Source organism: Pseudonaja textilis, chromosome 12 (assembly GCF_049901715.1).
Source record: "Pseudonaja textilis isolate UNSWEBS1 chromosome 12, rPseTex1.2, whole genome shotgun sequence".
NCBI lineage: Eukaryota > Metazoa > Chordata > Lepidosauria > Squamata > Elapidae > Pseudonaja > Pseudonaja textilis.
In genome coordinates this window covers 2,325,326-2,351,621 of record NC_142001.1, presented here as the reverse complement: position 1 = coordinate 2,351,621, position 26,296 = coordinate 2,325,326, and the positions used below count along the sequence as shown (strand labels likewise).

At 39.9% G+C, this 26,296-nt stretch overlaps 1 protein-coding gene across 2 annotated transcripts in view; it reads right to left on the bottom strand.

Moving 5' to 3' along the window:
- Positions 1 to 26,296, bottom strand: part of LOC113437917 (vascular endothelial growth factor receptor kdr-like) — a 183,757-nt gene that overhangs the window by 54,868 nt on the left and 102,593 nt on the right. For both annotated transcript variants that reach the window (XM_026703127.2, XM_026703128.2), the window contains exons 10-12: positions 21,714 to 21,864; positions 14,262 to 14,382; positions 448 to 556 (exon numbers count right to left, since the gene is read on the bottom strand). In XM_026703127.2, the coding sequence (XP_026558912.1) occupies positions 448 to 556; positions 14,262 to 14,382; positions 21,714 to 21,864 (381 nt within the window). The remainder of the gene's footprint in view (positions 1 to 447; positions 557 to 14,261; positions 14,383 to 21,713; positions 21,865 to 26,296) is intronic.

The following is a 26,296-nucleotide window of genomic DNA, read 5'->3' as shown; positions in this document are numbered from 1 at the left end:
AAAAGGAGAGGAGAGCATTTCTTATCTGTTTACAGTATCTATCTCTCTATCTCTCTATCTTGAGTGGCACAGTAACCTAGAGGTGAAGCTCTTGCCTCACAAATAGGAGGCTGTGAGGTTTAATCCTAGTAGCGGCAGGTATTTCTCTCATTGGATTCAAATTAATATTGTCTGCTGCGAACTCCAAATAGGCATCAGGAAGGGCATCCGGCCAATAAAATACTCAAGCTTCATTTGGTCTCCCCAACTGCACCCCGATGCAAGAGATCGCGGGGGCATTAAAAGAAAAAAAAACTATCTATCTGTTTGTAAAGGAGTTTTGATTTCATGATGATAGCCACCATCTTGCCTTTTTTGACCTGCTCCCCATGAAAATCATTGCAGGCTGCATTTTCTGTGCTTCCACCAGATATTTCTGGGCCTCGGGGGGTGATGCACATTCTTTACCTGTGATATAGAACCTGATGCTTCTCTTCTCGATGCCCAACTTGTTGGAAGCCACACAGTAATAGATTCCGGAGATGTTGCTTGATGTCATGGTCAGAGTGCTTAAAACCTTCCAAAGGAAAAAGAAAAAAAAAAGAGGTTACTTTCTGATGAAACATTTCCCTGTATCCACAAAACACTGCAGGGACTTTGCTTGGTGATGTGGAACAAAACAGAGTTGGCTCTTCCCTTTGCTTGCAGTCAAGACCGATTCTAAAAAAGAACATTTCAAGCACTGCAGATTATTCATGAATGAAAAGTACATGTTGGACTTGAAACAGTTAACGGTATAAAGAGGGCATCAAATGGTTTATATGAGCCATGGTGGCACAGTGGTTAGAAAGCAGTACTGCAGGCTGACTCTGCCCGCTGCCAAGAGTTCAATCCTGACTGGCTCAAGGTTGATTCAGCTTTCTGTCCTTCCAAGGTCGGTAAAATGAGGAGCCAGATTGTTGGGGGGCAAGAGACTGACTCTGTTATCTGTTTAAAGAGGGCTGTAAAATATTGTGAAGCGGTATATAAGTCCAATTTGCTATTGCTATTGTATAAACCTTAGTGATTTATTGAGGTAATTGCTAGACATAGCTAAACTAACATTCTTTTTGACCTTCTGGTGTTTACTAGTATTTTGTTGTTTTCCCTTCTTACAGAATTTAGCTATATGTCCCCTAGCCCCACAAGAAAAATATTTCCTAACAGTATAGGCAGTTGAAGACAAATCCTCTTCTTGTGGTTGTTTCTTTCTCAGTTGGTTGTTTCTCACTCAGTTGGTGAGTCAGGCAAACACCTGGGCACCTGGCCAGGCAAACACCCAGGCACAAACAGACACCCCCCCCCCGATACCTCCAGCTCAAACACACCCCAACCAAGCACCCAGATGAAACCTAGCTTCCTAATAAATGATAGCTGTCCATTTACTCGGAGCCAAGCTGCACTAAAAGCCTCCAATACAGGAAACATCAGCCAATCAAGACAAAAAAAGCTACAAAACAGAGAGAAGGTATTAGAAACACCAATCAAGCAGAACACAGCAAACTCCAAGACCAATAAACACAGACCAAGACTCCCAACCAATCAGGAGGAAGAAAAAACCATTCTGGCACAGCAGTAGGCTAGCCCCAAATTTAAAACTGAAACGGCTGTGAAAGTCTGACTCACAGATGAACACAATACAGAAGCCTGATGATGGCAGATGAGATTCTGCTGAAACGCTGCTACAACTTTGAAAGCACAACTATAATGACGTGGGAAAATACCCGAACAAAGCTGAATACCATACATGCAAGTACCCACGAAAACTTAAGAAAGCATATATATGTATGTATATGTATATATATATGTGTGTGTGTGTGTGTGTGTATGTATATGTATATGTATATGTATGTCTGCATGTGGATTAATGAGGATTAGCAATGATTCTGTTTTAGCTTCATAAACTTCTCTCAGGAGTTTTGAGTGCGGTTCTGGCAGTGTTTTTCTGCTAGGTTTAACTTGTAAAATGAACTAACCCAAGGCAAAATACTGACCTGAATCATATTGATGGGCTGAAATATTAGATCCTCAAAAATTTTTATCTCACAATCTGTTACGCTCATCTAAAAGTCTTCACTTCCATTTGGCTTTCGGATTTTAACTCTGCTGTTATTTTTTGGAGTGATAACAGAGCCTACCTCCATTTAGTATTAACATTGTTAATGCTAAAGCCAAATGAGGTTAACTTCTAGATCAAAGCATTCTACCTTTAGTAGCTGGCAATGATTCTTCCTTAAAAAAAAAATCAGAAATATTTGATAGGGATTGCCTTGGAAAATTTTCTGTACCCCATGCTCCTACTTGTGGAGTTCCTGGAAGAGAAGAGCTGGTTTTTTCAGGCTCTTATTGTCATCCAAACATCAAAGCAATTACACTAATGAGGAAAAAAACTTTCTTTTTTAGAGTTCTGATGAAAAATGCAAAATGAGGACAAATTCACATTGTAATGATTGATTCTGGCATGAGACCATTATTTGTGGAAGCGTTTTCAATCTGGGACGGCAAATTCCAGTAATTCTCACTGTGAAAAGGACAATCTGATTTGTACCTGTCTCCATTTTGTAGAAAGAGTTGGGGCAGGTTTTTGTCAATTCTATACAGCAAGATTGTTGAAGTAGCAGCAGATGCCCAGAGAACTAAGGCAAGAGAATGATCCTTGGCATCCTCTGAATGAACATATACCCCAAACCCACCGACTCAGATGCAGGAACAGCTTTTTGGCAAGAACAAACTTTTTTGAGGGTACACAAAATCAAAATCAAATGAAAAGGTGGAGGAAGGAGGTCATCGAACAAGGAGTAATTTTAAAGGAGGATATGTCTGAAGGATCTGACTTCCCGTATGCTACCTGGTGGACCCTGAATAGCTTGGGAGTCAGAGTGCCTAAATGTAAAACCAGGATGCTGAAGTGGAGATTCTTGGCAGACAACAGGACACAGAGCCTGGCCCATCTTCTGGTATATTGACTACTATCAAAAACATGTACCAATAATGATCTATTTTTCTCCAATGACAAAGCCAAAAAGATGGCTTCATTCTGGAAGTTTAAAGTTTGAGAAGGAAGGAAGGAAGGAAGGAAGGAAGGAAGGAAGGAAGGAAGGAAGGAAGGAAGGAAGGAAGGAAGGAAGGAAGGAAGAGGATTGTTGGGGGTCAAGGTTAAACCAGGATTGTTGGGGGTCAAGTTTAAACCAGCCACAAAATTTGGCTATTTGTCCAGGTTATTTCAGCACAAACTGTTTTTCTTTTAGAGAATCCAGTTGATTTATTACATTTGGCGGCCTAACGTTTCCTACAGAATCTTGGACCGTATCTAAGACTCTCCCTTTCCTCGATTTTATCTTCATAGTGATCCTGTGAAGATTAGAGGAAAAGGAGTTGACTTCTAGATCCCCTTTTAATTTCACATCCAAGAAGAGAGTGGGAGTTGGTCCTGGTCCAACATTCTAAACATTTAGTAATGCTGATGGTCAACTTTTGTTTTAGTTTGGGAGAGCATTTTTTATTATTTTATTTTGTCGAGCAGGGTGAAACTCTTAAAATTAGAATACCGTGCAAAAGTTCACTTATTTCAGTAATGCAACTTAAAAGGTGAAACTAATATATGAGATAGACTCATTACATGCAAAACAAGATAGTTCAAGCCATGATTTGTCATAATTGAGATGATTATGGCTTACAGCTCATGAAAACCCCAAATCCACAATCTCATAAAATTAGAATATTACGTGCAATCAATAAAACAAGGATTGTACATAGAACAATATTGGACCTCTAAAAAGTATAAGCATGCATATGTACTCAGTACTTGGTTTGGGCCCCTTTTGCAGCAATGACTGCCTTAATGCGGTGTGGCATGGAAGCTATCAGCCTGTGGCACTGCTGAGGTGTTATGGGAGACCAGGATGTTTCAATAGCGGCCTTCAGCTCTTCTGCATTGTTGGGTCTCATGTCTCTCATCTTTCTCTTGGCAATGCCCCATAGATTATCTATGGGATTCAGGTCAGGCAAGTTTGCTGGCCAATCAAGCACAGTAATCCCACGGTCATTGAACCAGGTTTTGGGGCTTTTGGCAGTGTGGGCAGATGCTATGTCCTGCTGGAAAATGAAGTCAGCATCCCATAAAGCTCATCTGCGGAAGGAAGCATGAAGTGCTCCAAAATCTCCTGGTAGACGGCTGCATTGACCCTGGGCTTACTGAAGCACAGTGGACCAACACCAGCAGATGACATGGCTCCCCAAATCAACACAGACTGTGGACACTTCACATTGGACTTCAAGCATCTTGCAGTGTGTGCTTCTCCATTCTTCCTCCAGACTCTGAGTCCTTGGTTTCCAAATGAGATGCAAAAGTTGCTCTCATCAGAAAAGAGGACTTTGGACCACTGAGCAACAGACCAGTTCTGTTTTTCTTTAGCCCAGATAAGATGCTTCTGATGTTGTTTGTTGTTCAGGAGTGGTTTGACAAGAGGAATGTGACATTTGAAGCCCATGTCCAGGATCCATCTGTGTTGGTGGCTCTTGATGCACTGACTCCAGCCTCAGTGCACTCCTTGTGAAAGTCCCCAACACTTTTGAATGGCCTTTTCCTGACAATCCTCTCCAGGCTGCGGTCATCCCTGATGCTTGTGCACCTTTTTCTTCCACACTTTTCCCTTCCACATAACTTTCTCTTAATGTGCTTTGTTACAGCACTTTGGGAACATCCAACTTCTTTTGCAATTACCTTTTGAGGCTTTCCCTCCTTATGTCAATGTCAATGATGGTTTTCTGCACAACTGTCAAGTCAGCAGTCTTTCCCATGATTGTGATTCCTACTGAACCAGACTGAGAGACCATTTAAAGGCTCAGGAACCCTTTGCAGGTGTTATGGATTAATTAGCTGATTAGAGTGGGACATTTTGAGCCTAGAATATTGAACCTTTTCACAATATTCTAATTTTCTGAGATTGTGGATTTGGGGTTTTCATGAGCTGTAAGCCATAATCAACTCAATTATGACAAATCATGGCTTGAACTATCTTGCTTTGCATGTAATGAGTCTATCTCACATATTAGGTTCACCTTTTAAGTTGCATTACTGAAATAAATGAACTTTTGCATGATATTCTAATTTTCTGAGTTTCACCTGTATTAGTTAATAGATATAAGTATAAACATGAAATGGATATGAATAAAAGGGAATATTAGGACAGACGATAGGCATGTTGGTGTGCTTATGCATGTCCCTTAGGAATGGGATGATGTCAACAGTAGAAAGTCTAAGGTTAAAATTTTGGGGGTTTGGGGAAGAAACCACAGAGTCAGGTAGACTATTCCAGACATTGACCATTCTGTTGCTGAAGTTGTATTTCCTACCATTGAGTTTTGTGTGGTTTACTCTGAGTTTGTATCTATTGTGTGCTCATATATTGTTGTGGTTGAAGTTGAAGTAGTCATTGGTGGGTAGGACATTGCAATAGATAATTTTATGTATTACTTTTAGGTCGGACTAAAGGCAGAGTAGTTCTAAGTTGTCTGAGGCTAAAATTTCAAGTCTGGTGGCATAAGGTATTCTGTTATGAGTAGAAGAGTGGAGGACTCTTCTTGTGAAATATCTCTGGACTCTCTCGATTGTGTTAATGTCTGATATGCACTGCAGGTTCCAGACAGATGAGCTATATTTGAGAATTGGTCTAGCAAATGTTTTGTATATTTGACTTGTTTTCCTGTTCTTGGAGCTACAATTGATACCATTATGCCCAGAAGGTGTATGAGAATGAGATCTTTAGCAATTAACCTTCTCATGGGTTCTGGCAGCTACAACTGTGCTCCTTGGCTTACAACCACAAAGCAGATTGCCAATCGTGTGTTCTCATGTGGTAGTTTTCCATTCAAGCTCCTTGTGTTCAACCAGACTTACATCCAAGTAAGTGCACAAGGGTTTCCTTCGTCAAAGGAATTATTTTTGTTCATCTGTGTATCTATGTGATATTATAAACTACCAACTTTGTTTATTACAAATGTCTCGGGAGTCCCTGACGGACTAGGATGTGTATGATGTACACATAATGCTAGTCGTGTCACTAGAAGGCAAAATCACAAAACTGCATCTCATATAATTTGGCCATGTCATGCAAGGAAATTCCTGGAGGAAGCAATTACAATATGTTTAGAAAAGTTAGCAATGAAAGGAAACCAGGCCGTCAAAGAACATGGTGGCTGGACACCATCAAAGCTGACACCAGCCAGAAAAACTCAAAGAAGCAGTGCAAGATTGGAGGATGTGGGGAGACCTGGCCCATATAATTGCCAAGAGTTGGACATGACTGAATGGATAATGCTCTTGTGAATAAGGGACTGTGAACACAGCAACTCCCTGTAAAATCTGACAGCAGCCATGTCTCTTTCTGGGGTTATATAAAGACATGGCTGCTTTGAGCTGTCCTCCACTTGCACGCCCATATGCAAATAACTATTTTGAAGCTCCACTTCAAAGAGCTGCACAGCCCTAGTAAGTACATAAATAAAAATTTAAGTCATGTCACAGTGCAAAAATTCCCAGGAGATCAATTACTTCACAGCACTTAAATCTGTACAGATAAGGAATTTGAAAGCATGCCGTATAAATAAGAAACAGCCATGTCTCTGTTTACTCCCAGGGTGACTTTATGATTAAAAAGAAAATAATTAATTATTGAAATGAGTGTGTGGGCCAGTGTTATTTAATTTTGGCTTAGATTATTATTTCCTTGCCTCTTTGATAGTTCAAACTAACTACAGCTATATAGAGATAAATAAAGGCAAAACAACTATCTGATTATGGATTTTCTGAGGCTATGAAATGTTTAAATGGCTTATTTCAAATTTATCTGGACACTTAGATCATTTGTAACTTTCTAAAATCAAAGTTTAATTATCCTTTTACTGTTTATTCCAAAAAGATGTTTTTAATTTCTAGTTGAAACTTTCTTTCGCTAAGGACTGAAGGAAACTCACCCGCAGTAGTCAGACTTTTTGTTTTAAAGTTTTCTAATAGCTGAAAAGCAGTTCACAAGCACATTTCCAAAAGTATCTAGAAAAGGAAATACAGTGGTACCTCAATACTCAACCGCTTTGAAACTAATCAAATTTGGTACTAAGTGCATTTGGATGTGAACATTTTGTCCCAGTAGTCATCATTTATTTGGTACTCAATGCACAAACTAGAACTTGTCAGTGTTGGTTGCCTTGTGACTCACTATATTATTTCTTATGGGAAAAATTAGTTTGGAGCTTATTGTATTTGGTACTCATTGTGTGCCTTCTGGAACCAATTAAGGATGAGTACTGAGGTACAACTGTGGGTTCAACAAGATGCCTGCTCTCTCATCTCCCAGAGCTCTAAAACTGCCAGAGACACTGTCTTGCAAGCAAAGCAGCTGTGTGGAGCATTTGTGGGCAATCTCAAGTCCTGTCCTTGTCCAGAGAGGAATTATCAAAGAAACATTCTACTTGCTGGTTTTTTATTCCACGTGGTTGTTGATTCCACTTTTTCAAGCCATCTTCGGCCTCTCGTTTCTTCCTCCATATTTTGAAATTAATTATAAGGAATTCTTCCCATGGTGAAATGCTTTTGTTTTGATTTAAAGAAAAACATAAGCTTTGAAAACTTGGACACTAGAGGGAACTAAAGATTATAATTAAAGGAGAAGAGCATATAAATTTGATTTACAATTACTGAATGAAACAAAATATTTTAACATTAAATATGCTGAAGGATATTTTTGAACAATGGACTCAAAAGTTAATTTTAATAGTGTCCACAGAGACCTTCCTCTATGGAGAGATAAAAGAGTCTAAAAAGCAAGAGGAACATGTTCTACCTGGCAAGATTGAGACTAAGTTGAAAGTGGATGTACAAATAACAGGCTACAAGAATGACATGGAAAAAGATGCTACACTGGAATACAGAAATGCTGTAGAATGGTTGCAGGAATTGGATATGTCTAGTGTGGCAAAGAGAAGGACTAGAGATGACATGTTAGCAGTCTTCCAATACCTGAGGGGCCATCATAGAGATTTGATTTAATAATAGAACTATATTTAATGTATAATATTAGAAAGTATTGTCCATTTAGGTAAACATTATAAGTGTCCTGCTGAACATTTCTGGCAATTACTGCCATAATTCCTAAAACAAAAGCAGGCTGAAAATAGAATTTTGTACAGGTAGTTCTCAACTTGCAACCATCATTTAGTGATGGTTCAAAGTTTCATCAGTGCTGAAAGGTATGGCTGGTCCTCATACTTACAACTGTTCTGACACCTCTACAGTCATGGAAATATAATTCGGACAGCTAGCAGTCATCATGCATTTACAATGGTTGCAGCATCCCAGGGTCACATGGTTGCTATTTGCAATCTTCCCAGTAGCCAAGTCAATGGGGAAGCCAGCAGGAAATCACAAGACATAGTTACATGATATCTCGCTTAATGACTGTAGCAAAATAGGGTCATAAGTCATGTGATTCCTCACTTAATGACCACACCACTTAACAACAAATTTTGCAGTCCCTATTGTGGTTATGAGTTGAGGACCACCCAGAAAAGCTTTCACATATCATTTGGGGGCCATAAAGGTTTATTTCCAAATGTAAGAGAAGTAACACTGTTCTTAGTCATCTACTGTACATATCATTTTGAAAAGAAAATATTAGGAAACATTTCAGTTTTGATTCCCATTATTTAAAGCATGGGGGGGGGAGGGTAGAAGATTCCCTTCCTTTTCAAATCCTCACTTTCTTTCTCTGCATCTTCTTCTTCTTAGTCAGAGGAACCCATGAGTTGGAACGAAGTGACCGATTACAGATATGTTTGTTTTCCGCCCACCGCCCTTCCTGGCAATTGGGCCTCCTTCCAAATAAAGTCTTATACTACAGCTACATTTTATTTTTAAGTAAGTTGAAAGGACCTTTGAGGGACCCAGAGACATTTTTGTAAATAAAGTTATTTCTAGGGATCAGTGTTTGTGCTGTGGAATGAGCCGGTTTCCCATGGACAATTGGTTTTAATTAGGAGGGTCAGACTAAATTCAAGTAGGCAGATGGCCTGGCCGCGCAGGGGAGATCTCTTGGAGAGTCCCTGTCAATCGCGTGAGAAAGCAATGGAGACTGTAGCTCAAAAAGACCCAAGTTTAGACCCAACTGGAAGCCAAAGCTGAGAACCTGGAGGCTAAAGCATACGATGAATTGTTGTGGGAACTGGTTACGTCTAGTCTAATGAAGAGAAGGATTAGGGGGTGACATTATAACAGTCTTCCAATATTTGTGAGGCTGTCACAAAAAAGAGGGACTCTAGTCCCCAAAACACCTGAAGGCAGGACAAATAGCAACAGATGGCTTATCAAAAAAAGATCCAACCTAGAACTAAGGAGAAATTTCCTGACCGTGAGAACAATTCACCAGTGGAATGGCTCACCACCAGAAGTTGTGGGTGCTCCCCACAACTTTTTGAAGAAGAGACTAGATAGACATTTTTCTTGAAAGGTACAGGGTCTCTTGTTTGAGCAGTGAATTGGACTAGAAGACCTCCAAAGTCCCTTCCAATTCTATTATTCTTACTCTATTCTCCTGGGTGCCTGTATCAGCCTCAAAGGTAAGACAACATGCCTAGAAGCCTTTTGGAAGAATAACCTACATCATAACATTTACAAGGAACTGAACTGCTCTTTAGCATTATTTTATTCTCAGTTTTGGTGAATCTGATGCCTGCAAAGTGGAGTCCTAGCCAGGAACAAGAAACAGGGAATTTGAAGAGTCACCTAAGGGTTTTTCCTTCCTTGTGATGGATGAAAGCAGCAAAAGCAGCATTTGCATCTGTTAATCTCAGCTGTAGAAGTTGTGATCAGCTCACTAAATTATAGGGGTTTTAATAAAGGATTCAAAGTATTCAGGATTTAGCCTTTTAAAGTGGAGTTAGTTCTAAAACTTTAGCTCTTTTAATGAGATGATTATTATTGGCTGGATATAAATTGATGATGATGATGATGATCTCACTGGCAACATTACAATGTGCCCTGCCTTTTGTATGATTATATTCCCATGACATGTTAAAACTGAATTAGTGGAAGGGTTAGCATGTTGTGAGAACTCTTAAAGGAGGTCAACTGACCCAACCGGTTAACTCCTAAAGTGGCAGATTTAACATCTTACAGCCAACTAGGAGCCATCTGGATTTTGCTTCCAGATCTGATAACTCGTAGCTGAATGGGCCTACAAGAGCTGTGGTGGTGCGGTGGTTAGAGCCAGTGAGGATTGAAGTGATGGCAATCTGCTGACTGCCAGCAGTTCAATCATCACTGGCTCAAACTTGTGTTTTCACCGCCCATGTGGAACTGGTGTTAAGGGGAAAATCTGCAAACAGGAACAGCTAGAAATCCACCCCGAATGTAAATAACTATCTGAAAAGGAACAAATAATTGAAGTTATCCAATAGTCGCATACTGTACCCACTATGTTGCATTATCATTTACGGATTTCCTCTGCCATAATGACCTGTGGTGGTGCACTGGTTAGAATGCAGTATTGCAGGCTAATTCAGCTCACTGCCAGCAGTTCAATTCTCACCAGCTCAAGGTTGACTCAGACTTCTATCCTTCTGAGGTCAGTAAAATGAGGACCCAGATTGTTGGGGGCAAGAGGCTGACTCTGTAAACCAGTTGGAGACCAGGGCTGTAAAGCACTATGAAGCAGTATATAAGTCTAAGTGCTGTTGCTATTGCTACAAGGATTGTTATTGCTACATTGGCAACCAGCAGAATCTTCTATTCCCCCATGCTTTAAATAATGGGAACCCAAACTGAAATATTTAGCAGTTGCTTTGTTTTGTTTTTGTTTTGTTTTTTTTGTTTTGCTTTTGAAGTATGTATATTCCTACCAGCTGAAATCGATGAGACCATAACATAAGCTAAGTGATACACTGGGAATTGCTCTCCGGCAGCTCTGCGATGCAAGAGGACGGGACAGTTGAAGGAATGGAAAACGCATGAGAAAGTGTCCGAGTCTGAGCTAATTCCAACTCCATACCACATTCCATTCAAGACTGGCTGTCAGAGCTCTGACATTTTTACTATTTTATTTGGCTAACCAAACACCAATAAAAGTACTTTTTAGGATATGATGAGAATTGGTCTGGTTGCTGAAAGATCTATTTTTGATGGGAATGTGGACTGTAAATGATAAACTTAGGTTGCCTCTTTCATCACTAAATTGCTTGTAAAGTTGTAGAACATCATCAGAAACGTCTGGTTTCTCCAGATAGCTACAAATTCGATTATAGCTTTATTAAAAGGCTGGCTTCCCTAAAGGGACTTAGTGGGAAGAAATTCAGAATACAGGCCTAGGATAACTTGGCTGTATTCATCTTCACTGAGAGATAAAATCAACAGTGTTCGTGCAGTGGTTAAAACCTGCAAGATGATGGGTGCAGCTGTACAATTGAAATTTTTCCCCTTTTATACCTGCATGCCAAGAAACTGGGTATTAGTTGTGATGCTGGGCCAGTCATCTTGCAGACACTGGCACACACACCTGCCCATGAAGGTGTTTATGGACACAACGATTAAAAAAAATTCTTTAAAAACGAACAGGACAGTGTTAAAATCTGAAAATCTAAAAGGGTGCAGTCTCTGCACCAGTTAAATGATGGTCTATTGCTAAAGACCATTTTAGTGCAGTGAATATGATCTTACAAAGAATACAGCAGTATTAAAACCAGAATCATGCCAAAAACCTGCTGAAGGGTACTCAGCTAAATGCCTTAAAATGTATTTTGGAGAGTGCGATGCCCAGCTGGTTTGTGTGTGTGTGTGTGTGTGTGTGTGTGTGTGTGAGTGTGTATCAAAAATGTCAAGACTGTGATGTGATAGTGTGATTGAAGCTCCTCTGCTTTTAGAATAGAGTAGAGTAGAGGCAAAGAGAAGAGAAGGGAAGAGAAGAGAAGAGAAGAGAAGAGAAGAGAAGAGAAGAGAAGAGAAGAGAAGAGAAGAGAAGAGAAAAGTTGGAAGGGATCTTGGAGGTTTTCTAGTCCAACCGCTGGCTCCAACAGGAGACCCTCTACCATTATGGACAAATGGTTGGCCAACCTCTTCTTTGAAACCTCCAGTGATGGAGCACCCACAACTTCTGATGGCAAATGGACACCCTCTTCCCTGAGACAGTCCTTCAAGTATTCTTGGACTGCTATCATGCCACCCCTGGTCCTTCTCTTCCATAGACTTTTTTATATGCATTACTGTCAGAGAAGGAAACGTTCACTTTCCACTTTCCAGGTGACAAGATGTACTTTCTTTTTCAAGTTCAGAAATGGTGAAATTGCCAATTGAAAATTAACTTTCACAGGTCACAGAAATTGTATATGCCTATAGTTCTCTCTCTGTTAATTTTGTGACTTTTGTGTGATTGTGACTTTCACCTTCTCATTTTCCCTTGTTTTAGTCATGGCCACCTTGGACTTAGAAAAGGGCAACTCTACCTTCCCCAGTTCTCCATTATTGCCTATGAATTCTCCTCCCTGCTCTTCCATTGTTACTTCAAGGCATCCACAGCCTTGCTAGGTGTTTCTACCACCAGGGAAGAGATCAAGATTCTCAGATGAAACTAAACTAAAACTGGCCTTCACCTGACCTCAAGTGTACATTGTTCGAAATTCTACATGTTCTACAAGAATCGCTTGCTTTCAGAAGTTGTGGGTGCTCCATCACCGGAGATTTTTAAGACAAGACTGGACAGTCTGAAATGGTACAGGGTTTCCTACTTGAGCAGGGAATTGGACTAGAAGACCTCTAAGGTTCCTTCCAACTCTCATTCTGTTATAACCTTCCTTGAGCCTTTTCTCCATTGTACGTAGGTCAGGAATTTCTGGAAATCACTTTACCTGGCCCAATTCCAGGTGGCTATTAACTATCTCTTGACTTAAAATCCCACCAAAATATTTCTTCTATCCTCGTTTCTATAAATTCATCTCTTTTTCTTTGCATTCTCCTATTGATTTAAAGTTTCCCTAAATATAATAAATATTTAAAAACTTGTATCTGTATCCTGCAGGGGGAGATGCTACCATTCTCCCAAATTCCTATGTAGGTCAAGTCTTCCTTGGGTTGATCTCTAGGCCTGGTGATTTAATAGACCCAATTGTGTTGTTTTCTTGGCAACAAATACCAAACTGGTTTGCTCTCAGCTTCTCTGACAAGCTTTACTTCTCTCTTGTAGCAAAAGTCTTTGGTGATTGGTTGAATGAATGTACTTGCCACCAACCCTCAGCAACTCCATATTGGATGGTTCCATATCTCCCCTCCAAAATACTATCTTGGCCTGACCTGCTTAGCTTCTAGTGAAGCAGATCAGCCAGGAGCTAAGTGAAATGGGTTAAAGGTTAAGTGGTTTGGTTTTAGTTCTGCTTAACACAAAAGGAATGCATATTTTGATGAGTTCTTCCTTCTCTTATCTTTTACTGATGAAGAAAAAGAAAAGAAAGTATAAAAAGAGACTAAAAATGGAAAATGATGCAAAGTCATTCCTATTTTAATCAGGATAACTCTTAATATTATTCTGAAGGAAGAAAGGGAGGGAGGGAGCAAGAAAGAAAAGAAAAGGTGGATGGATGGATGGAAGGATGGATGGATGGAAGGAAGAAAGGGAGGGAGGAGGGGAGGGAGGGAGGGAGGGAGGGAGGAAATAAAGAATGAATGAAAAAAGAAAGAAAAAGGGAGGCTGGGAAAGAAGAAAGGAAAGATTTGCATCCTTCACTCCTTCCCTAAAAAGGACATTTTCCCAAGTTAGAGAAAAAGAGATTTCATTTAGTATTTATCCAGCCTCAGTTTTATCTGGGACTGTGCCACATATGTCATACCAAACATGGGTGAAAAAACTCTGTGAGGGGAGATTGGAGGTTCTGAGGCGAGCTGCCCTTTCAAATCTTCAGAGGCCGTCCGAAGGACCCTTCGCTGGGAGAAAACTCATGGCAAAAATGCTCCGTGCACATTCTCAGGCTCGAGGCCAAAAGGGCTGTGAATGAGTCATGCATTTTTGGAGTTTTTGGACCGTGAGGGGGAAATGAGTGATGTCATGGTTCAGAATCCAGCATTCCCCCAAAGCCAGAAGAGAGCAGCCATGGATCCCAGGGCGGAAAAATTCCAGGCATGGGAAGAATTTGGTCCTGGGAAGGAGTTTGTTCCTGGGAAATTCAAGAAAGGAGAACTAGGCACATCCCATATGGTTTAAGTTTACCTTTAACATATTGCCATGAACAAGCTGCATATTTCTGATGTCCTTGATCCTGTTGGTTAAATAGGGAGTGTCGTGCCTGGCAGTTTTCTGGACTCTGATTTTCTCTCCACGTTGGTTGCACCTAGGGGGGAAGAAAAGGAAAAAGAACGTTCAAATGGCTGTATCTACTCTGACTGGCTTGCCGTATGATTTCTGGAGACTTCAGGAGCCTTCCGCAACCTCTCATCTCCCAGCTGTAGGATTGCAACTCCCATGATCCTTGGCTTTGAGGTCATTCTTCTGAAGGTGTCAGCAGTCCTATAAGGTCAGGGACATCTTGAAAAGCTCGCTCAAAAGGATTCCTTCCAGTGGTGGGATTCAATTTTTTTTTACTACCAGTTCTGTGGGTGTGGCTTGGTGGGCATAGCTTGGTGGGCGTGGCAGGGGAAGGATACTGTACAATCCCCCTTCCCTTCCCTCCCCACCCCACTAACCTGCTTTCCAGCTCCGTTCTCCTATGCAGGGCAACCCAAGAAGGTCCAGCCGATCAGCTGGGACTCAGTGGGAGGCAGAGAATAGATGGGGTTGGCGGGGCCAGTCAGAGGAGGTATTTACCAGTTTTCTGAACTACTCAAAATTCCTGCTACCGGTTCTCCAGAACTGGTCACAACCTACTGAATTCCACACCCATTTCAGGTGATCCTCAGGTGGCCTCAACAAATCTCAGGGAGTTAAGGACCAACTTCAGAGTACTAATGACCAGATGACTGCGAAGATTATAAATCCTTCCAATCCTCACCATTCAGACAGAACCGAGGAACTTCTTGGATGGGAAGTGAAATGCTTTCAAGAAAAAAAACCAAAGAAAGTCCATTTGCCTTTTGAAAAGCACCTTTGAGACAGCCATGACTTGCATGGTGAGGAATCTTCATGGACACTTAGGAAAGAGCCTTAGTATTTCCTAGATTTCCAAATGGCAGCGCAGATCATGGACCAGATTCTTCGGCAGTTGCCTAAAACCAAAGGTTATTTTCCTTCATGATTTTCACACAGTTCTCTTTAGAACAGTATTTGTTGAGAAAAATACAATGGAGGTACAAGAATTCCAGCAACTGAGCTATTTCCCATTTAAAACTAATCTCTAAAATACTTTTGGAGAGTTTACATTTCTTTTAAAAAAAATCCTTCCTATGATTTAGCAAAAAAGAGTACTGCTGATGGAGAAATTCACAACTGGTTGTTTACATAATCGTTTTCTGAATCCTTATCAGCCTGGGAACCAATTATTACATCAAGAGGCTATTTTCATAGCTTCATGGCTACTCATAACTGGCATTAACTTATTCATTCTTGGTTTAGATCACCACTAGCTAATCCCAAGGAGCATACAATGCAGCCATTCTTGAAGAGTTTTCAAAAGTTTACAGTAATGTGAACTATGTCCACCAAGTGACTAACACATAGCAAGAACGTGAGCATATCTGTGAAAGCTATTTTTTACATATAGTCACAAGTAAACAGCTAGAAGTAGATTAAGTTGTACTAAAACAAGGAATAGAAGGAAATTTCACATAGAGCAGGGAGAAGAAAAAGGCACAATTCAACGTGAAAATAACACCAGAGTTGGAAGGGACCTTGCAGGTTTTCTAGTCCAACCAGGAGGTGACTCTATACCATTCCAGTCAAATGGCTGTCCAGTCTCTTCTTAAAACTTGCTTCCTTCATTTCATTTTATTAAAAATGATTAGTTTTTCAACAATAAGATCTACTTTTCAGAAACTTCTGGATTCTGGTGGGCCTATTTAATTGTTTTAAGTTCAAACGTCATGAGATAAGTCTGAATCTTTCATGAGATAAGTCTGAATCTTTTGAACTGCAACTTAACGTATGGTCCTGATCCTTTGTCCTGATATTAATCTTTGTCCTGGCATTAATTAACTTGAGATTAATACCAGGTGCAAAGGATCAGGACCATTCAGTTGCAGTTCAGAAGACTCAGTGCTCAAGCCTGTACAGAGGAATCTAGGCAACTAAAGTTCAGTATTAACATGGCACCAGATAATAATGGTCAATGGAATCCAAAAGGGATGGGACTTGGACCGTTTGTGGCAATGCAATAACTCTAAGCTGATGACATGCTTAACTTTGCCTCGCAGCTCTGCCTGCTCTTCTCCCACAATTGCAATTTTATTGCAATTTTGCATTTCCATTGCTTACAAATGAAAATGTATTTTATGTATGTATTTATTTAATTTATATGCCATTTATCTCATTCTGGGCAGCTCACAACAGCTTAATAATAGTTAATACTTTATTAACAAGTATTACAGTGCATAACATCAGACATGTTGCGGGAAGGAAAAATCACAAAACTGGATCTCACTTATTTTGACCATGTCATGCAGAGGAAATTCACTGCAGAGAGCAATTATGTTTGGAAGAGTTAGTGGTAAAAGGAAACCAGGCTGACAAAGAACACAATGGCTGGACACCATCAAAGCTGACAACATCCAGATCATAGAACAACTCAAAGAAGCAGTGGAAGATTGAAGAGGCTTGGCCCATAGAACCACCAAGCGTTGGACACAACTGAATGGATATCATCATCAACAACAACAACATCATCATCTTCATCATCTTCATCATTATCATCATTATCATTATATGATATATACATTTTATTTCTATCTTTGAATTTTGGCAGTGAGACTGAATAAGAATAATTTTTGAACATTATCTTCACAGGTATAAGCTTTATGATCCATGCTTCTTCTTCCTACAATGTACTTTTTTCAAGATCTTTCTGAATTGGGAAACTGTCCTGAAAAATTCAGATTTGTTTTATCCATTGCCTTTGGAATGGCAAATCAGGTCAGCTTGTATTAAAACGTAGACCAGATATCTCCCTAAGCCCAAGTACACGTGCAAATGATAATACCATTTTAAAATGACATCACTGGCAACTTTCTCCAAGAGAGAGACATGTTATCAGGGTCAAGCAAAAATGGAGCATTTCTCAGAAAAAGAGGTTCTAGGAAGCTGTGATGATACTATGTGTTTCTCAGCCTACGCATAATGCAGTATACATCCAGTATACATTGACCTCTCAATTTTCATGCTACAGCTGAAACTTTTTTTCAGATCATGGATTTGCCAATTACGTTGAAATAAAACCACCACCCTTACAGAATGGCGTTTTGCTGGGAGGTGTCCAGAGATTTCCCATTGTGTGAAAATGCTCTAGGGAATCAGATATTTTATATTACTGAAATCAAAGAGGATGGGGAAGGAGATACATGATCCAGAACATCTCAAAGAGGAATTCCCATCTCTTCTCTGACTTTGGGGAAATTTATTTTGCTACTAATCCAAAGATCTATCAATGGGCGAGTCTTTGAGACACTGAAGAAGCTGCAGCTGCAATGTTAGACAGTGAAAAGAAGCACTAGGGGTGACATGATAGCAATGTTTCAATATTTGAGGGGCTGCCACAAAGAAGAAGGGATCCACCTATTTTCCAAAGTACCAAAAGGCAAAACAAGAAGCAATGGATAGAAACTAACCAAGGTGGGAAGCAACTAAGGAGAAATTTCCTGACAAAACAATTAACCAGTGGAACAACTTGCCTCCAGAAGTTGTGGGTGCTCTAAGGCTGGAGGTTTTTAAGAAGAGAGTGGACACTGTCTTGTCTGGAATGGTATAGGCCGGGTCTCCTGTTTCAGAAGGGAGTTGGCCTGGAAGACCTCCAACTCTGTTGTTATTCTGTTATTTTTCTACAGATGTTATTTCTGTGATAGTAACTCTCCACCACCAAGAAAAACTTGTTAAAGAACATAGTTTAGTTCTTTAATGTTCCTCCTTCTGTCCTTTATTGTTTTGTGTGGAAAACCAGACTCCTTCCAAAATTTCTTCCTTCAGCAGAGAAGGGTTAAAGTGCAGGAAGATTGTTACCTTTGGCTCCAACTGGCATTCACCAAGAGAAGTATTTTCCATTCAGGCCTGAGCCAAAGGTCTCCTATGGTTGCTCTGCTAATATTTCAGCAGGAACAAAGGAAATTGCCTGTTTGTCTACAAGCAACAGGCAAGATTGCATGCTTAACTCAACAAAATTCCTGTTTAGCACATTTGAGCTTCACCAGCCACCCCTTCTCTGCTCCTACAAGGTTGTCTCTTGTTAGAACCTACCAACTTATGTTTGTGTGCTGAGTGTAGGATGAAACTAAAGACAGATAGCTGCTTTGAACATCACCACAAAGAGCAGAAGAGATAAAGAATCTTGACCAAATTGTCTTTGGGACAGATCTGTGAAATGTGATGTTCAAAAGCAATGAAAACATATCTTATTGGATTCTGAGCCTGGTTATTTTCCAGCAGACATTTCTTGCAAGCTCAAAGAACACCAAGAACCTAACAGTCCCAACTTGAGTTATGTATGTTCTGTATTCTTCAAAGAATATGCTGAAAGAACATGCTGAAAGTCAGACTTCAGCTTCTTCAATTACAAGAATCTCAGGCAAGATACCTGCCCGAGCCATAGGAAGATGAAAGTGGCTAAGATGTCTTCTAATCCAGTATCATGATACCCACAGTGGAAATTACTTAGATGCCTCTGAGAAAGGCAAAGTAGGGCCTGAAGCCAATAGTTTGCTCTAACTGGAAATAAAAGGTATTCAGTGAAAACTATATCTGTCTCTGGAGGCTTCCAGGACCATCATGATGAATATCTTTGATAGTCTTCTTCATGAATTTGTCTCATCAGAAGTTGTCTAAAGAAGAGGACCATACTACATCAAGTCTGTATTCCCCAATCCCTTGTGTCAATTGTGTGTTGTGGGGAAGAAGAGGTTGTCCACTTTAAGTCCAAGTCAACATTGGTAGCCCTTTATTGGCCTCCATATTAGATACTTCTATATTTTATCATGGTGCCCAATTCTTGCAGGTCCTGGAGAAGCTACATCTTGGAGGACTCATTCTCTCCATGTTTCTTGACTCTGCAGATTGCTACATACTAATAGTGCCACTGCCAGTCTCGAAATTCACCTTTCTGAGACAATACATCCTGTGATCTGCTCTTTCCCCAGTGGAAATCATGAAAACTCTGCTAGTTCTCATCTGTTTCTCTTGCCCTTCATATAGCACAGGCTGCATCCATTTGTTCACACTCACAAAGGGTAATAGTGTAATAATGCCTAGGCTGCTAATCTTTGTAATCCCAGAATTATAAGCTTCATAATAGATGGAGTATATCTTTTTAGAGTGGAGGGGGAAATGTGGCTATTATCCTGGGCTCACAGATGTGGGCGGAGGAGTCATTTCAAAAGACAGCTCATTATGGGAGCTGATTAAAGAGATTTATACATGTTATTCATGGCACTACAATTAACAAACTAGATCCCTATATCTTTTTTAGCATGTTTGGAGAGAACAGAAATGCACTGTCATTGGATTGAGGGAGAAGAAAGGACATATTAAGGTCATATTAGGCTCCTCTCTATTTTTTTGCCCATAATCCTCTGGGCCATAGATGTCTATGGGTGGACAGGATCAAAAAAAGTCAAGATGCATAATAAAAAGTGATGGGGTTCCAATCATGTGATTGCAACCACCATTTTGGCTTTATGCTGATCACACTGGATTCCACTGGCCAAAAGAGAAAGTAACTGTCACCAAAGCTTCCCAGTTGTCTCCTGTCTGAATGAAGAGTTCATACTTTGGTCCCCCTAATCCAAGTCCAACACACGAACTTGCTGCACTAAAATTCTCATTTCAGCTCCATCAAGCAGGATTTAACAACTCAGAGACCATATCTGTTCTCAAAACACCACTCGCTGTTTGCTGTTTGGACCTTGTTCTTTGCTTCTCAACTCAGAGTGGACAAAGCCAACTTGGTCTCTGAACCAGCTGAGGACTCCATGAGATACTTCCAGCCGGGGCCTGTTTATTTCCTTTGAAGCAGCTGTTTCAATTGGAATCTTTAAAGAACCTCAAGACTTCCCACTGAGCTGTCAATGTTTTTTGGTAGTTGTTTATGTGGAAGAAGTTTAACTCCTTGCAGGCAGATTAGCTGGGGTAATGCCTCATTCAAATCTGGCTGTAGTTCTCGGATTTTGGTCAGCTGATGTGAGACTAGGGCTTTGTGAACTTCTGTCATTGAATGGGGAAAGCCCAAAAGTTCAAGGGCAGGTTCTGTTGAGGGGGTGGGGCTTTGCAGTCACCTGATAATGTCCTTTGGTTGCTGAACTACTTCCCCTCAATTCAGTAAATGCAACCTATCCTGTCTTTACGGACATTTTCAACATGGCCAGTGAAGAATTTGCTTACAATATTCATCAGTTCCAGAAGTTTGAAAAAATGAAGTCAAATCCATACAGGAAACATGCTTCATTATTTTCATAACTAAATGAAACCTTCATGTTTGATCAAATTCTGGGAACAACCCACAGTTATGGAATGTTTTTTTTTTATGTTGTGCTGATGGATAAATGTCTGCAACAGAAGACAAACGTCATCCTAGATGGCTCTCTGGTGTAATGAAGGATTGTTCTTATTATTTTGACTCACACTTTGTCTTTTATAACTTCTTCCATAGCTTAAGAGCTGAAGTAATACTATTCTATCTGAAAGCCTAAAGCTGATAGAAGAGAAAATTTGTAGCTCAGGACTGAACCGTGGGGCTCTTGTTGTTCTCTGAGCTTGGTTGTTTTCTTGCAGACATTTCATGACCTAACTAAGTAGCATCATCAGTAGTAGATGAGAATGGAGTTTGAAGAATGGAGGAGGAATTGGAGTTGGAGTTGGAATTGGAGGAGGAGGAGGAGACCTGCAGGGTTCCTGATGCTCTATGAGCTTGGTGGGGAGTTTTTTGGAGTCATTTCCTTACCAAACTAGGCAACGTTAAAAATGCTTGAAGGGAGTAGGGTTTGCTCTTATTTTAATATACTAGTGGCTTGCTCTGTCAGTGTTGGTGGAAGTGTTCCTTGATTAGGCTGTTATTTACTGTTAGCTTGTTTGTCTGGTAGTTCCTTGATTGGGGTATTATTTACTTCTTGACTGTTGCTCTAGTGCTAATCTTGGTGTTAATTTCTGCTCATATGGGTGTTGATTGCTGGTGGATTTGGGTCTTTTTTCTTGGGGAGGAAGGATTATAATGTGCTTCATATTCCAAAGCCTAAAGTCTTTGATTGTCAAGAATGCCTGACCCACTTCTGTAAAATCTCAAGATTCTCTCCATTACATAGTAAGTAGCATTTCTTATATGGTTTTCTAAACCTTGAGAAGCCATAAACACTATTTTGGAATAAGAGAGGATATAAGCAACTCTAAAGAGCAAGTAACATCATCCCACATTGTTTCAATCCATGCAATTCACTCTATTTGTGCAATCATGCCATGATGCATATGACACTACTGTGGCTTTTGCTGGATATTCCGCCATAGGGAAGATAAACATACAATATATATCTGACTACTTACTGGTTGTCTGCATGGTTGCAGGGCTCCCATTCCCAGTGTATGGAGGGAAGAGGCCATCCACTTGCTGTGCATTGAAGGCTGTGTTCTCTTCCTTTAGTGACCAGCTCAGTATTGGAAAAATCAATCTCCTTTTCATAAATGTGAGGTTTCTCTGAAGAGGAAGAAATTAATACAGCTAGGTCAGCTTTCTTGAGAAAGAAGTCATAACTATATGTGAAGCAATAAAAGGCAAATGTCACACCTGCTACAACTTAAACTCCTAATTAGAAACTATCCTTGGTTCCATTTGTTGAGAAAGATATAGTTTTATTAGAAGTCAAGTGTGTTGCAATAATGCAGAGCCAGAACTGAGAAACCCCCAAGTTCAACATTTCGCTCCCTTAACTTTCTCCCATCGCTGATCAATCAGGTTCAAGCAAGACATTTTCAGAACGGTCAGTACAAGTGTAGGCTGGTATGCAGCCGGCTTCTTCTCCCAGCTGGGTGACCTTGAGGCAGCATCATGGGGAAATTCAGCGGTTACTTTCGCTTTCTCCCATCCACCCTCCCCAGTGTTCGTGGCAGATTGTCAGTGCATGGTAGCAAAACACAAGGAAGCATAAGGTGGCAGCTGACAACAAGGATCTTCTTAAAAATCTATTCTTTAAGACCTGTGAACTTCAACTCCCCAGCCAATTCTATGAGTTGGTCCATGAGTCTTAGAGATGCCAAGGTTGGGTACCCTTGGTCTAGATTATAAGATGGCCTTTTTCATGTGAGATCTTCAATATTTTTCCTCTGCGTGGGCACAATCTGCATCTCCCCTTCCCCAAATTTAAGGGCTGATTCCTGCCCTCTTTTCATCTGCTACTGATTTCGAATAAAAACTATCCTCAACCTGTAGATTCAATATAGCCACCCATCTTAGTGGACTCTGGCCAGTTTACAAAACATAATTTTGTTAAGTGGTTAGATGGCCTAGAATATTGGTATTTGAACATCAATCTTTGTAACATTTATATTCTATTGTATGTTATTAATCTAGGTGAAATCTCAAAGGTGTTTTTTTCTCTAAAAGGCAACTGGACTGTTTTTTCCACGAGGAAGTTTTTCTCTTTCTTCCACAAGGAAAAAAAAAGGAAAAAAAAACCCCGGCCCAGTTGCCTTTTGAAGAAAAAAGCACCTTTGAGACAATCATGTCCTGAATGACTGAGAATTTCCACAAACATCTAGTTGAAATGTGAATATATATTGCTAGTCCTTGTATGATTTGCTATACACTAAATAAAGAACAAAATATAAACTAATCCTAATGATATTATTATGGTCATACTAATGATATCAATACTAAATTAAAGCAATTAAAAACATAAACAAGACAGAAGGAAGACAGCTCAGACTAAACAATAATTAAAATAAAGCAGGATACACACACACCCTTAAACAACACAAATGCAAAACATGTTGGCCCTCCAGATGAGTTGAATTATAAACATAGATGCACACATCTGAGCAGACCTGGTCTGCACTAAAATTTGCTCAGTATGTCTTTTGTGTGTGTTACAGATTCTGTTCTACAGAGAGTTGGAAAAAATAATCTGCATTCTTTCCTTTTTTGTGTGTGATTTGCATACTCTTTCCCCAAATCTGGGCTGTATTAAAACAAGTGACTCAAAATCCTTTTTGTAATGGATCAACAGGGTCATTTAAAAAAAATATAAACTTAAAACTCGAACTTCTGTCACTAAGCAATGCCATCATTAATTGAGTTGCTTCTAATTTGATAACCCTTTTGGTCACGGTCATTAAATGAATCACACAGTAGATAAGCGAATCCAGCTCTCCCCATTAACTTTGCTTGCCGGAAGCCAGATGGAAAATTTGAAAATGGCGCCCACAGGACCCTGGGATGCTGCAACCAACATAAACACAATCCCCTTACCAAGGGCCCAGATGTTAAGGGATGTTGCAACTGTTGTAAGTGGGAGGACCAATAAGAGGTTACATTTTCAGTGCCACCATAGTTGAACTGGGAGTGGACATCAGTCAAGAAGTACCTGTATTCTTTGTCAGCAGCTCTTTTGCAAGTTTGATAATAAAGAAAAAGATGAATTTTGGTGAGTGAATGAGTAAAATGCTGAACATTTTTGAGAGTGTTTCAGGCGATGATCAAAAATGTCCACTGCTCAGTAAAGAAACCCATGCAAGTAGTCCTCAACTTATAACAGTTCACTTAGGGATTGTTTGAAGTTTCAACAGTACTGAAAAAAGTGACTCATGACCATTCTTTACACTTATGGCCGTTGCAGCATTCCTGTAGACATATGATCAAAATCCAGATGCTTGGCAATTGGTTCATATTTATGACGGTTGCAGTGTCAGGTGTTCATATTTTGCGATCTTCTGACTACTGAAGTCAATGGGGAAGTCAGATTCATTTAACAACTGTTACCAGTTTAACTACTGCAGTGATTCACTTTAAAGATGTTGTAAAATGGGGCAAAACTCACTTAACAAATGTCTTACTTTGCAACATAAATTCTGGGCTCAATTGTGGTCGTAAGTCGAGGACTACCTATACTTTGCACACCAAAAGTGCAACTTGGAGCAACCTTGCTCAAAAGGTCACAAAGAGAAGAGTTTGATACGGAGAGGCAGTTTCTCTGCTCTTGCCTCTCAACTCCCTTAGCCAGTCTGGAGGGACGTGAAGGTTTTGTCAAGATAATCTCATTCCAACTGCTTAGCACTACAAGCTTAGAAGGAGAGATTAAACATATCTAGCAAAGAGAAAATATCTTTTTTATTTGGTGGTAGGAGTGAACAGATAAATTCTCTGATTGTAATAATGGATTTTTGAATTCTTTGATTGTAATAATGGATTTTTCCACTTAGCACTCAATTAAAACAATGGCTTATATGAATTGCAGATGTGCTTTTCATTACCCAATTAATTTTTTTAAATGTAGATTGCATTATTAAATATTATGTGAAACCTGAAATCAGACCTAATGAATTAGGGAATAAAGTAATCACTGCTGGAGAAACAAAAGAGCAATTATTTACTTTAACCTGGAAAGATAAAGCTATCAAATACACTGTTTTCTTTAAACATACACACACATTTGCACACATAGTTGCATGACTACACGATGATGGAGGAAGTTATAAAGACAGTCTAGGAACAAGCGATGAAAGGCAGGTCTTTGGGTCAAGAAAAGAAAGTTCTCTTTGGATGATTGTTATTCAGAACAGATTGTCTGCAATAAATCTGCAATAAAAAAGGTTACTATGGCAACCAAGTTTTCTAGCTACTTAGGTCTAATGTGCAATTAAATAGTAGCTTCCACAAAAAGGAACATTTTCAAAGTTGTCCACCCTCTGCATAGATTACTGCAAAAAATATGAAGTGACATTATCTGGCATAGCTTAACCATGTTTAAGACTGAATTCTGCTGTTCCTTCCTAAGCACTCCTTCAAACATAGTTGTTCATCATTGCCACTCACTAGCCAACTTGTCAACTGGCTATCTGTGGCATAATTTCTTACATTTCATTCCAGTGAGGATGTTCCAGCAGCCTTAAGCACCATGAAGCAACTATTTTGCAAGAAACGTTTAAAAAAGACAATTAACCGCCCTTTTAGACCCATCACCCGAAAGTTCTGGCTTTCTTCTGTTTGATGACCCTGAGTGAAACAAATTGTCATCGTTCCTTTTTGCCCAGTACAGCCCATAAAGGTATAGCATGATGGAAAACCTCAAGTGAAGAGAGGAATGCAATCTTTCCGTTCTTAATTCAGCTCAAGACCCTTTGTATACATTCCAAGTCAACATACTTCTAAGCATGATGATTTTGCTGCCCCAATATATCTGAGGGACACCCATTTGAAGAAGTTGGCTTAGATGTTTACCAGGATGAGGAGTAAAGACTGAGTTGTTTGATTAAATCACGTCTTGTGATGGAATCGAGTGAAGAGGCAAAAACCAGAGCAGTAAGAGGCAACTCAGCCCAGAGATCATGTGAGAGAAAGAGGATGAAGACAGCTCCTTCCTAATGGTTCCCAGGATATATTGTTGATGCAAATTTTGTCTATAGGTGTGAAACAAGAAAGGGCTCAGCTTGAAAGAATTAACAGAACAGAAGAACAGAATTGGAAGGACCTTGGAGGTCTTCTAGTCCAACCCCCTACTCAGGCAGGAAACCCTACATCATTTCAGACAAATAGCTGTCTCTTCTTTAACAATTCCAGTGTTGAAACAACAACAACTTCTGGAGGCCAGTCGTTCCACTGATTAATTGTTCTAAATGTAAGAAAATTTCTCCTAGGTTCTCTCAAGGTTCTCTCCTTGATTAGTTTCCATTCATTGCTTCTTGTTCTGCTTTCAGGTGCTTTGGAGAATAGCTTTTTTGTGGCAACACCTTAAATATTGGTACATTGCTATCATGTCACTCCTAGTCCTTTTTAAAATTAAACTAGACATACCCAATTCCTGCAATTGTTCTTTGTATGTTTTAGCTTCCAACCTCCTCATTATCTTTGGTGCTCTTCTCTGCGCTCTTTCCAGAGTCTCAACATCTTTTTTACATTGTGATGACCACTGGAT